Here is a 12868-nt window from a genome sequence, read left to right on the forward strand (position 1 = left end):
AAAAGAGTTATTCACTCATGCTTCTTTTCCCCTGTCCTTTGCCCACCTCTGTCACCAGAGAGATTAAGGAGCTCCCCCACTCTTAAGAGTCCCCAAAGTGAAACCATAGGTAGGGTTAGAAAGTTTAATTTCCAGATATACTGAGCAAAAAAATATAACCCTAACAGCAGCAACTCTTTTTCCTAAGGGGAGGTCCTGTTCTATATCTAGGGAAAGAGACACAAGGATAGGGGGATGGAGGACTTTGGGGTACATCTTCAACTTCCCCTACAACTAAACATAATTTGCCATCTGCATTGTCCTGATCTACATGTTTGAGAGGCCGAAGAAGGCTGTTACTCCATGAACAAGAGCCTGTCCACGCCTTTCTGTAGGGGCTGTCTACAGAAAAGAGGGGTGACTACCCACTACTCCTACAGTATTTTCTGGCCAGTCCCTGCACCTCATTCGAGAAGCTCCCTGATATCCATGAGGGGAGAGCATCCATAATGTTGGCACAGGAGTCTATGCCTCTGTGGTTCGTGCTGAGGTGAAGACCACGGTTTTCCGGTTTCCTAGCCTCTTCTTCCTAGAAGGGGGAATGGTTCATGAAAATGACTAGTATCCTAGGTGAAACAGATTAAAGGTGGAATAGAGTGCTTCCTAGTAGGAAAAAAAAGGACCAAAGAAATGAAAAGTAGGACCTCACCGAATCTTCCTGGCGATGAAATAAACAGCCAACAGAAGGCAGAGACAGCCAACCAAGATTCCCACTCCCAGACTCAGCATTTCGCCTGGGAGAGAGAAACACAGAAGGTGTCATCCTGGGACTAACAGATAATGAGACTTTCCCTCACGTGACGCCCCTGGCCCCTCCTACCTGGCTGTCTTACCTGTAGTATACAAGGATCCCACTGTAAGGGAAGAAGACACTGGTCAGTGGGCCTTGCGCTCCCCATCACAGCTGGGAGCAGCACACTCTGCCTCTGTGCTGGGGAAGATCATCTGGCACTCAGGGGTGGAGGGATTCCTGGTCCAAGCAAGTCCCCTTCCCCTTCTAGCCTTCTTTTTTCTCCTCCCAGGGTCTCCCATTTTCCTGTCCTGCCATTGAGTCCCCCAACTCCTGTCTCCTTTTCCAAGCCCTGTGCAGTCACCTTGGATGAAAGAAGCAAAGACTGTTCGCTGATTGAGAGGCTGGGGGGCTCGGTAGTTCCGTACCAGTAGCTTAGAGGGCTCTTCTTCTGTGGAAAACAGCGTTTCCTGAAGCTCTTCCAGCTGAGGAGTAGAAGAGTGGGATTAGGGGAGAAATGTCACTCACTTTGTGGAATGGGAAAGGGTCTGAGGCTCTAACCATGACCCTGCTGCCTCACCTCTCCACCGCTCACCTGTCCCATGGAAATCTGAGCCCTTCGATTGAAGACTGTCCAGAGCACACTCTGGTAGCAGGGGGGTGTGGTGAGCGAGCCATTGTAGCGGAAGAACTGGTTCAGCTGTGGGGGGAGCAGCTCTCCCACATTGAAGGGAGGCACTGAAGTCTTCTGATCTGGGGGAGAAGAGACTGGGACTCTTCTCCCCCTCATTGTACCCCAGCTTACCCAGATAGGGCTCCCAGAAGCCAAACTCCTGGCCCCTAACTCACTGTCATCCCTGGCCTCATAGGCCTTTGTGAGGAAGTGCCCCCTGAAGTCTAATCTCAGGCTCACCTTTATGCCTGATTTCATGGAGGTGACTCAGAATATGTTCATAAACTGGATTCTTAGCCTCACCCACCTGGAAAGGGAGAGAGTTTGGAATGAGTCCACATTTGGAGTAAGGTGTTCATATAGAGAAAAAATGATCAGAGTGGGCTGCTGCCCAGCTAAGGGTGAGGAAGCAGCAATAGACATGGACAGAATTGGATTGAGGGGTGGGGACAGAGTGGGGAGAGGCTGGGAGGGATTGGGGACCACTGACCTCAATGAGGATGCCCAAGACAGCCAGGCCCTGCGGCTTTGGAGCAGCCTCGCCCAAGCTGTCATAGGAGTCAGAATCATAATGTACAATGTGGAGCTAAGGGAGGGGAGAGGAATGAAATCACTTAATGTTCCTCCACCACCCCTTTCCAAAGGCTTTGACCCCAGCTGCCACCACCACCACCACCACAATATCCAGCATGCCTTAAACCTGTCCCACAAAAGTTGGCCTTATCCTCCAAGGATGACTTTTCCCAGTTTCCAGAGCCTTCCTTTCCCTGGCACCAACCATGTCCTAGTGCAAGCTTTGCTCCCCGGTACCTCAGCCGCTGTGGCTTCACCGTTGATCTGGTGCTCTGATCCCCTCAGGGATCCTGTCTCACCCCAGTGTAGGTGAAGCTGGGCAGCTACATATTTTCGGGGAAGTCCCTCCAGATACATGGTAGGGGGCAGAGAGAGTTGTACTGTAAGGAAAAGAGAGCAAGCTCAAGTCGGTGGGGGAGTGTGGTCACATTCTCACTCCTCCATAGCCACTGCTCCTTGGGAGACTTGGCCAGCCTTTTCTGCCTCCCTCCGCTAGCAGCACCCAGTCCTTCTCACCACTGCTTTTCTAGCATCTCTTCCCCCTTTTCAATGAGGATCAAGTTGACGTTATGATGCTAAATCCACCGATTGTAGACATTCACTCCCTGCCTTTGGCTATAAGGAGCTTCATTCCCATTCTTGCATCTCCAAATTGCTAGATAAAGCCATCTGAGAATTTAGAAGTTAGGCAAATGCTTCTTTCCTCAGACTCCTTAGATTGGAACTGGAGTTTATGCCTCCTTGGAGCCTGGGCTTTTTACCTGTATGGCCATTATTGTGCAGGTCCAAAGGCTCAGTGCCAGGCTGGTCGTATCCTTGGAGCTGCAGAGCAGGCAACTCGGGGTCAAAGGTCACACTGTCTGTCTGGATATCGATGGGGGATTGGGCATTGCTGCCACACTCCGGGTGAGAGGCTGGCCAGTGGTCTTGACCGTGTGGGCCTAGTGGGGATTACCATGGACATCTGTCCTGCCCTTCAAGCATCCTGCATCCTACAGGATGCCCCCCACTCCCGACCCAGGCAAAGACCCCAGTGGTGCAGGGCTTGGTGAGGCAGGGGTCCCTGCTGGACTGGCTGCTGCAGCACCCTTCACCTTCCCTGAGGCACTGATGAATCCCAGCTCTGCTATCCTGATAGCAGGAGAGTAGTGGCTTTTACTTTTCTGTAGTTTGGGGATAGAAAACTGAATAAGGAAAAGGGAATGGATAGAAGACCTGCATGCTGGAGAGGTGAGTCTAGAAGTAGGGAAGCTGGGGAAGCAAAAATGATCCTTGAAAGAGGAAGTCTCCTTGGGGGCGCCCCTATTAAGCGGCCTCTGGATTCCATCCCCTTACTGACTTTCCACCACTCATTTCTTGCGATCACTCGATCACTTGGGGACCTTGCCCTGACTCTGGAATTCACATATGAGTCAGAAGTTCAAAGGAATGGAGTCCACCTCCGCCAGGATCATAAAGTATCCTCCAGGCTCTTCCTCACCCCCCGACCTCAGGCTCTGTCCCAATTCCAGGTGCAGGTGGGATCCCTGAGTCAGAGATAAGCCAGAAGTGATGGGCGCTGAGCTCAGTGCTCCTTTCCCCACCTGGTCCCCTCCCCACTCCAGCTGCCTCCTTCCCACACAGGCTGACGGAGGACGCCCCTGGCTTTCGGGGCCCTATCGGCACGTGTGGGGCTGGGCGGTCAGGGCTGGGGCTGGGAGTCCTCCAGGTAAACTTGGGGCCTGGGGGCCCAGAGCGGGGAGGAGCCGGGCGGAGGCTGAGGGGAACTGCCCGGCGCTCGGCAGGTGGAGAGGCCCGGGTGGGAGAGGGCAGCGGGGGCCCCTGGGGCTGCGCTCACCCACGTACGTCCAGTGCTGCCGACCTGCGGGGGAGAAAGCGCGGCTGCAGCCAGGCGCGGGGGCAGCGGCCTCCCGCCCTCGGCCGCCCCCCTTCCCCTAGCGCTTCCCGGAGGAAGCCCTGAAACCCGACACCTCGGGGGAAAGGTCGGCGGGGAGCCCTATTTAAAAATCTGCGGCGGGGTTGTGCGGTACGTGCCGAGCCGAGGGGGAGGAGACCAGCGCCGAGAGCGCCCGGGACTAAAATTAACCTGCACCCGCCGGAGCCGCGCGCCCCGCCGAGCCAATCGGACCCTTAGACGAGGCCGAGGGCGGGGTGTGTGAGTGTGAGGAGGGGACTGAGCGGGGGTGGGGGCGGGGGAGCACGTGGGGGTGCTCCCCGTGGGGACTGGCCGTTATTCATTTGCTCTGAAGCGTCGGGCGAGGTGGGGCCCCCGGCTGTGAATTCGCAGGGAGGTTTCTCCTCCGGTCCTAGGAGCTCTGGGGGAACTTTCCCCATTGCCCGGAGCCTCGGCTCCCTGGATCCCTAGATGCCCAGGGAAGGTGGGAGCCCGGGCAGGGTCCCCGCCACGCTGAGGCTGGTGGGTGGGCATAGGCAGCCAGGCTGAAAGTGAGGCATTGTGTGTGGAAAGGAGAGCTGCCAGCTGGGTCACATGCCGGCTCCCTGCAGTCCTATCTCAGGCCTTAGGGTCCCTTCTTACCCAGGGCCAAATGGCTTCAACGAGAGAAGGAAGGCTTTCCTGCAGGTTTTCTCTGTTATTATTTCTCTATTATTCCAATTCGAATTCTAATTCAAATTCTGGGGGAAAATTCTAAATTCCTTCCTCTCTCTCTTTCATTCCCTCAAATTCCTCAGACTTCTGAAATATCCTTGAACTTATCCTTGGGCTCTTGTCTTGGCCCATCCCTTGGTTTAGACACCTCTTGAGTAGCAGCCCAGGGGGGAGGGCTGGAGGCAGCCTCTCACTCACCAGCACCCAGGGACACTCACACAACTCGAAACCCACTCTCCTCAGGGAGTTAGGTCCGGGCTGACAGCCCTGCCTTCCCCTCCCACCAGATCCTCAACATGCTAGTTCTTTAGCTCTTCCCCTTTTTTCCCTGTTTTTTTTTTTTTTTTTCCCCCCTTTTCCCTCAGAGGCAATTTCCAATTCTCCATTTGGCTGGTCCCCTCACCCTGTCACCCTCCCTGCATTCCCCTTCTGCTCTCTGGGCCCTCCTCCTCCCCCTGCTCTTCCAAAGGGATTTTAATTACACACCTACTGTGTACCCAATACTGTGCTAGACAAAGGAAACTAAAAAATGAGGGGTAGAGGTCCTGGGGACTCTTTGGAGCCCTGGAGCCTAGTCTCCCAAGTTCTCCTCACCTAGGAGCTTCTGAAAGTCCTTTGTAAGCTTTAAAGGGCCCAATGGTGTTGACTATTATTGCTACTGCTTTCAGGGAGAAGCTGGAAATCCGTGGCCCCATATAGAATCAAGAGAGAATATTAGCTGGAGGTTCATAGTTGGGGATCCAGGTCTGACTTACTTAGAAAGTGTAGGGGTATGCCCCCACCCCCATCAGTCCTCTATCTTTTCATGCCCTGCTTTCTTGGCTCCCTAATTAAGGGAGTTCGGAAAATAAGAAGGCTGGGAGGGTCGCCTGGGACCAGAGCAGTGAGGGAAAGAGTGGGGAGAGAATCTCGAGACTGCGAGGAGATTCCCTGCAGTGTGTACAGTGTGCATACACATTCTGCTCCCCAGCCCTCCCCCCATCCCCACAAACAGTAAGCCTGGACAGGCAAAGGGGGAGGAAGGAAAGTGCTCCTCTCCCCATTCCTGTCGCTTCCCCCACATTCCTGAGTCCATTATTCAAGCTCCTTTTATACTCCTCCCACCCCCCCCTCCACTCCATTAAGTAAACCTGAAGTTGGGCACCGACAGACACACAGACATCCAGATGTACCTACCCCCTTCTGCAGCCAGGATCCAAATCACCTCCAGCAGGAGACTGAAGAACAGCATGGTATCCCCGGAAGAAGCAGGTACTGGGAGTTTGGGGACTAGAGGGACTAGGGTTGGCCGAGAAAGAGTGGGGGGGGGGGTGGGGATGAGGGAGAGAGGGGAGAGAGGAGGGAGGGAGGGAAGAGAGAGAGAGAGGAGTTTCTTGGAGCTGAGCTGATTGTATTTATCTCTTTTTCTCTTGCTGTCTTGTGGGCTTCCAGGGGATTTGGTTTTCAGTAGGGTACTGTAGGGTTTTGGATCCCTAGGACAAATCTTTCGCTGCCTCTTTTTAAAAATCTACCTCTACAGTCTTCAGTCCACTTGCTGGCCAGCGACTTCACAATTGCCTCCTGCTTTTAAGGTGGCTCTGGACGGGTGTACAGGGTGGGGGTGGGGGGGCTGCCTGGGTTGCTGGAGAACAGCTCCTTAAATAGCCGATTGGGCATGCGGACCTGGAGTGTGCAGCTTCATGGGAGCCCTGGCCCTGGCTCAGGAGCCCAACTGGGGTGAGCTCTTCCTTCCTCTGTTCTTCTCATCGGCACTGTCCAGGTAGGTGTCCTCTGGGGCAGCCGGGGCACGGGAGGAGGGCTTCGGGGTCCAGTCCAGCCCCCTCAGGGGGGACACTGTGTTCTCATTCCCCTTGTGGCTTCTCTAAGGGGCAGCTCTCCTGGGTGGTATGGGGCAGAGTGGGGGAAGATCTATTTCCTGTCGCTGCAGAATTTGAGCTGCCCTGGAATAGGAAGAGTCCAAAGTTTGGAGATAGACAACCTGGAGGAGCTGGGGACTCGGGGTGCAGGTGGAGGGTAGGAAGTCAAGGGCTAAAAGCTAGCTCATGAGGACTCCTGGGTGGCTCAGCGGGGGGCATCTGCCTTTGGCTCAGGGCATGATCCCAGGGTCCAGGGATCGAGTCCCACATCGGGCTTCCTGCATGGAGCTTGCTTCTCCCTCTGCCTCTCTCTCTCTCTCTGTGTCTCTCATGAGTGGATAAATAGAGTCTTAAAAAGAAAATAAAATAAAAGCTAGCTCATGGAAAATAAAGAAGAGAACTGAGGCAAGAGACCTTGCTTGGAGCGATCTCTTCCTGCGCCTGTCACCACCCGCTTCCCACGGTGAGGCCTGGGTCCACGTGCCTGTGTGGCCTGGGTGGGGGGGGAGGTGGTTTTGTTTGCTGTATAATGCCCATTTGTGTGTCCAGTGGGGGAGGGGCTGCTGCAGCAACATAGAGAGACAGCGGCTCCAACTGCCAGGCCCAGCTACCTCCTTCCCCAGGGAGCCCAGATCTAGGGCGGTTTTTGTCATTGAAGAGGACACTGACCCCTGGCAGGGAGGCCAGGGCAGGAGGAGAGATCGGAAGACCTCAGGAACATCATTACCACCGTAAAAAAAAAAAAAAAAAAAAAAAAAAAGGTAGACTCTAGAGAAAGGGTGGGGAGAGAGCAGAGAGAGAGAGACCATGTGATCTAGTTGGAAGTGGGACCCAGGGTCTTCCTTCTTGCCCAACAAAGGGCTGAGGCAGGACAAGTAGGACTGATAAAATCTGCCACCAGGGAGTTGGATGAGTAGAACACAGAGCCTGCTGAGTCTCAGGAATGTGGGCTGGTGCTTGTTTCCCCACGGGACTGGAAATCCCGATTGGAATGTACATCTTAAATCCCTCATTAGAGAATGTGAAACACACAGATAATTTCAAGCCAGCCGCTGAGACCTCTTTCTCCTCTGTGCCCTTCACCAGAGTCAACAGCCTTGAGGATGCACCCATTTGAACTCACTCTGCGCTTGTCCCTCCTGCCAAGGAGCAAGAAGAAACCAAAACAAAGGGAGCAGAGACTAAATGAGGGAGCAAGATAAATGCCAAATGAACAGAATAATGCATGTGCTGGATCATCCGGGCCTCCTGAGGCAGGAACTGCCTTGTCTTTCTGTGCCCTGTGATTGATCTGCAAAGCAAAACCATTTGCCAGATGTCATTTCCTTCTTCATTTGATGGATGTGATGTGATGACCTGTCAGAATTATTTTTCCCTTACAGATACATTTTATGTTTTGAGGTTCCCCCAAAGCCCCATCTCATCCAAGAAGAATAAAAGGTATAAAGTGTAAACTAGACATCCTGGAAATCAGGATAGTTAACACAGAGAAACAGAAAAGAAGAAAAGCAGAGACATCTACTGCACAGGGTGGTGGTAGAGGGGGAGAATAGGCCTGGACAGAATGACCTCTGCCGGGTCAGAGTTCCCTTTCAGTGGCGCCTGGAATTCAGCTTCCCCAGGCAGGTAGTGTCTTGCCAGGCGCCACCTCCTGGTTGTCTCGTGAATTTTTTTTTTTAAATTAATTTATTTATTTATGATAGTCACAGAGAGAGAGAGGCAGAGACACAGGCTGAGGAAGAAGCAGGCTCCATGCACCGGGAGCCCGACGTGGGACTCGATCCCGGGTCTCCAGGATCGCGCCCTGGGCCAAAGGCAGGCGCCAAACCGCTGCGCCACCCAGGGATCCCTGTCTCGTGAATTTTTAAAAAATTTTAAAATCTTATTTTAAAGCGTGTGACTGCTTAGGGGAAGTGTTTCACTGCTGATGGGATTTGGGATTTTGCCTACAGAAATAAACATTGTTTCACAAAAATGTCTTAGCCCCAAATCAGCACCTTCCCACTTCTGAGTGAGCAGCCTCTCCAGGCCCTCATGCTTCCCAAGTGGACAAAGGCCTTGGTTTCTGGGAAGGAGGGAGAAAGGAGGCAAGCACCATCATCCAGGCACTTGCCTTTATTTTGATCTTTTGTTCTACCATGAATATTTCTGTTGTCCCCGAGGTAATTTGGAGTAGGTGTCAGGAGGGTCCTTACATATTAAAACAAAATAAAATGCCACCCCACTACTACTCCCTTCAACTTAGTAGCCTTCAAACTCTGACTAATTGTTTGTTTTAATTCCTACTTCTGTCTCCGGCACATTCCTTAACCTGGGCTTGGCTAAACCCAAGGCATTGCACTGCCTTCTGGCGCCATCTCCTGTCCTTTCAAATGCAGTGAAATGTGAACAGGTCAGAGAATCAGGTATCCAAGTGTGGTGGCTTTCTGGTTTGTTTTTTTCTTAAAGGGTTATTATTATTATTATTATTATTATTATTATTATTTTAAAATATTTTATTTATTTATTCATGAGAGAGAGACAGAGAGAGGCAGAGACACAGGCAGAGGGAGAAGCAGGCTCCTCTCAGGGAGCCCAATGTGGGACTCAATCCCAGGACCAGGATCACACCCTGAGCAGAAGGCAGACACCCAACCACTGAGACACCCAGACTTCCCTATTATTATATTTTTACTTAAGTAATCTCTGCACCCCACACGTGGCTCAGTCTTACAAGCCTAAGATCAAGAGACATGCTCTTCCAACTGAGCCAGCCAGGCATCCCATTAAGAGATCTTTCTAAAAAGGATATTTAAGCTCAATAAAAGCCCTAAATAGTCTAAAACACCTTACAGGAGTTCTCTAGGTGCTCTGAGTTTGTGTGGTGGGGTATATGAGAGTTCAACGTGGGAGGGAGGCAGATCACAAAAGAAGAATGACCAACATAGGAACTTATTCAAACAATACGGGTGGTTACTACATTACTGAGAAAAGAGAATCAATGCAGAGACAATTAGATGGAATTCAATTTCCTTAAAGAGCAAGCAACTTTGTGCCATGAAATAATGTAGACTCAGAGATATTCTAATTTGGTAGGTAATCGTATTTATCATCACATGCTTGTCTCCTAACACATTAGTACTGAAGCCTCTTAAGAAACAAGAGTTTTCAAGAATTAAAATCAAAGTAAAAAAAAAAAAAAAAAGAATTAAAGTCCAAATAATCTGAGGGGGGTTGGTCAGAGCTCTGGATCATTTTCCCAGTTTTCCAGTTCATATTGCACAACAAATGCAATGTGAGACTATTGTAGACAAAAGGGAAGTTTGGGGTCTGAAATCTTACAACTTTAATTAAAAAGGAGTAATTTTGAGGGGCCTGGGTGGCTCAGTTGGTTAAGCATCTATCTTCCTCTCAGGGTCCTGGGTTAGGGCTCCCTGCCCAGAAAGGAGTCTGTTTCTCCCTCTGCCCCTATCCACCTCTGCTTGTGTGTTCTTTCTCTCTCTCATAAATACATAAAATCTTTTTCTTTTTTTTTTTAAAGGAATAATTTTGTGTCCGGCATTGATTCCATGCCCAGATCACTGCCTGGTACATACATATTTGCTGACTGACTGAATGAATCTAGTCATTGGAGCATTTATTTGTCTTCTTTCTGTCTTTGGTATTTTACAGAATTTTAGACCAGAAGGGTTCTCAGGCATCATTCCAACTCCTTTGTTATACCCTGTGAAGACCGAGTTCTGAGGGGCTTAGGGATTTTCTCGTGATTAGACACATTGCAGCTAAGCTGACAAACCAGACCAAGGGCACAGACACCATTGGACTTACTGCTACATCACCGGTTCTTAAACATCAGTGTGCATCAGAATCACCCGGAAAACTTATAAAATTACAGATTTCTGGGCCTCCTCCCCACCATGGTTTCTGACTCTGTAGGTCTGGGGTATGTCTGGAGAATTGCATGTATAGCAGGTCCTCAGGTGATGCTGATGGTCTGAGGGACCACACCTAGGAATCAATGTCCTACGCCACCTGGAGTTGGGGAGGTAGTAGGGAGTTTGCCATTCTTTGTAGAGCTTACAGCCATTTGGAATTGTTATTTGCAGTCATCTTTATAGAGATGAGTCACACAATACCTTCACTAGTTCTAGATGTTAGGCATCATGCCATGCTAGAAATAAAAAATTAACAAGAGGTAATTTCTGCCCTCAAGAACTTCACAATCTCTTAAGGGCTACAGATATCCTACCCAATTACTAGACTACAGCAGTGAGGAGTTTTTGTTTTGTTGTGTTTTTTTTTAAGGATCTTAGTTCATTCATAAGAGACACAGAAGCAAAGATACAGGCAGAGGGAGAAACAGGCTTCCTGTGGGAAGCCCGATGTGAGACTCCATCCCAGGATCATGCCCTGAGCCAAAGGCAGATGCTCAAACCACTGAGCCACCAGGTGCCCCAGCAGTGAGTAGTTCTAAATAGTGGTGGAGCAAAATATTATGGGAACCGAGAGAGATCGGCAACTAGCAGTGAGATTTTCTTTACTTGATATCAACAGTCTTTCCACAGAATGGGAGCATAACTAGGTCCTAGAGTTATATATAACAGCATGAAAATTCCACTCCAAGGCAGGCAGATTCATGCTTCACTGTCTTGGAGACACTGTCAAAGCAGGATTCTCCTTAATGTATCTTATAAATTGCTTCCTCTGCAAGAAAGGAGGAAAAAGAATAGCATGGTGCCCTGGAATTGTAGTTGTTCTTTGTTCCATCTGCTCTGGTGGCTGCCTCATTCTGCCTGTCTTCTTCCTTTTCTCCTTATTTTCTACCATTCATCTAACTCAAATGAAGGTCGTATACCAACCCAAGCAAAAGACATTGACATTTCTACCATTTCCCTTCCTTGGTGAGATAAAGACATTTTTTCTTTGTTTTTAAAGGAATTGTTATGTTTAAATCCCTATAGGAATAAGAATCAGAGGAATCTGATTAGGATCAGAGAATTATATGACATAATCTTGTTACACTGGGTACCTTATTACTGGTTTATATCATCCCCCAAATAAGAAGTCTGTTCTCAGATTGGATTGTGACAAATGGTTTGGAGTGGAGTTCTTTGAAACTTTATAAGAGAAAGAACTTGCAGGCAGCCCTGGTGGCTCAGCGGTTTAAGCACCGCCTTCAGCCCAGGGCCTGATCCTGTAGACCTGAGATCAAGTCCCATGTCGGGCTCCCTGCATTGAGCCTGCTTCTGCCTCTGTCTGTGTCTCTATCTCTGTCTCTCGTGAATAAATAAAATCTTAAAAAAGAGAGAGAGAAAAAGAATTTGCTGTGTTTTCATGGACATCTTATCTGATCTCAAAATAGCTATGCATTTTTAAAATTTTTATTTTTTAAAATATTTTATTTATTTATTCTTGAGAGACAGAGGGAGAAGGAGAGAGAGGTAGAGACACAGGCAGAGGGAGAAGCAGGCTTCATCCAGGGAGACCGACTGGGACTCGATCCCAGGACTCCAGGATCACACCCTGCACCGAAGGCAGGAGCTAAACCGCTGAGCCACCCAGGCTGCCCTATGCATTTTTTTTTTAAATTTTTATTTATTTATGATAGTCACACACAGAGAGAGAGAGAGAGGCAGAGACACAGGCAGAGGGAGAAGCAGGCTCCATGCACCGGGAGCCTGATGTGGGATTCGATCCCGGGTCTCCAGGATCACGCCCTGGGCCAAAGGCAGGCGCCAAACCGCTGCGCCACCCAGGGATCCCCTGCATTTTTTTTTTTTAAGGACATGATTCTTGGGGCACCTGGGTGGTTCAGTTGGTTAAGTGTCTGCCTTCAGTGCAGGCCACGATCCCAGGGTCCTGGGATGGAGCCCCACATTGGGCTCCCTGCCCAACAGAGAGTCTGCTTCTCCCTCTGCCCTTCCCCTGCTTATGCTTGCTGTCTCAAATAAATAAATAAAATATTATTTTAAAAAAGGATATGAGTCTTAAAAGGTAAAATGACTTGGCTGAAGTCATATAGAAATATTACTGGGACAAAGAATCAGGTTCTGACTGATCCCTCACCCAAACCATGTTAAAATACTTTAAAAAAATCTTTAAGTAAAATAGAGGATTTTAAATTTATTTTTATTTATTATTATTATTATTTATTTTCTTTTAGTAGAGGATGTTTCTGGTTCTGGCTGCTGTTGCTGCCTCAATTAATTCCCTGTAGTAGTTGAGGAGACATTGCTCAGAGGAGGAACTCCAAAAGCCAAAAAAAAATATATTTTTTAAAGCTTCAAGTCATTTCTTTCTTTCTTTTTTTTAAAGATTTATTTATTTATTTATGATAGACATAGAAAGAGGCAGAGACACAGGAGGAGTGAGAAGCAGGCTCCATGCCGGGAGCCCAACACAGGACTCGA

At 49.5% G+C, this 12868-nt stretch overlaps 2 protein-coding genes and 1 long non-coding RNA gene across 11 annotated transcripts in view; 2 read left to right on the plus strand and 1 right to left on the minus strand.

The window, feature by feature from the left end:
- The window catches only part of LOC144280412 (uncharacterized), a 204584-nt gene that overhangs the window by 100699 nt on the left and 91017 nt on the right, over positions 1-12868 (plus strand). The window lies entirely within an intron of this gene.
- On the minus strand, positions 111-6929 carry CA14 (carbonic anhydrase 14). 6 transcript variants are annotated; one of them, XM_077842409.1, is made up of 12 exons: positions 6286-6926; positions 5800-5901; positions 3853-3876; positions 2777-2956; positions 2253-2395; positions 1933-2028; positions 1683-1749; positions 1350-1522; positions 1134-1254; positions 873-893; positions 689-773; positions 111-568 (listed from the first exon to the last, which is right to left on the minus strand). In XM_077842409.1, the coding sequence occupies exons 1-12, from the start codon at positions 6302-6304 to the stop codon at positions 505-507; spliced, it is 1095 nt and encodes a 364-aa protein (XP_077698535.1). In that variant the 5' UTR covers positions 6305-6926; the 3' UTR covers positions 111-504. The 6 variants fall into 6 exon arrangements, with proteins under 6 accessions (XP_077698535.1, XP_077698538.1, XP_077698536.1 ...); XM_077842412.1 differs by having other exon boundaries at positions 6135-6926; XM_077842410.1 differs by having other exon boundaries at positions 1365-1522; positions 6286-6923.
- LOC144280404 (uncharacterized) lies at positions 4426-8719 on the plus strand. Of its 2 annotated transcripts, none has more exons than XR_013348801.1 (4): positions 4426-5874; positions 6055-6382; positions 6815-6942; positions 7566-8719. It is a non-coding gene; the product is annotated as an uncharacterized LOC144280404 (long non-coding RNA). The 2 variants fall into 2 exon arrangements; XR_013348800.1 differs by having other exon boundaries at positions 4428-5874; positions 6826-6942.

The sequence above is a fragment of the Canis aureus genome, chromosome 12 (assembly GCF_053574225.1).
Source record: "Canis aureus isolate CA01 chromosome 12, VMU_Caureus_v.1.0, whole genome shotgun sequence".
Taxonomy (NCBI): Eukaryota; Metazoa; Chordata; class Mammalia; order Carnivora; family Canidae; genus Canis; species Canis aureus.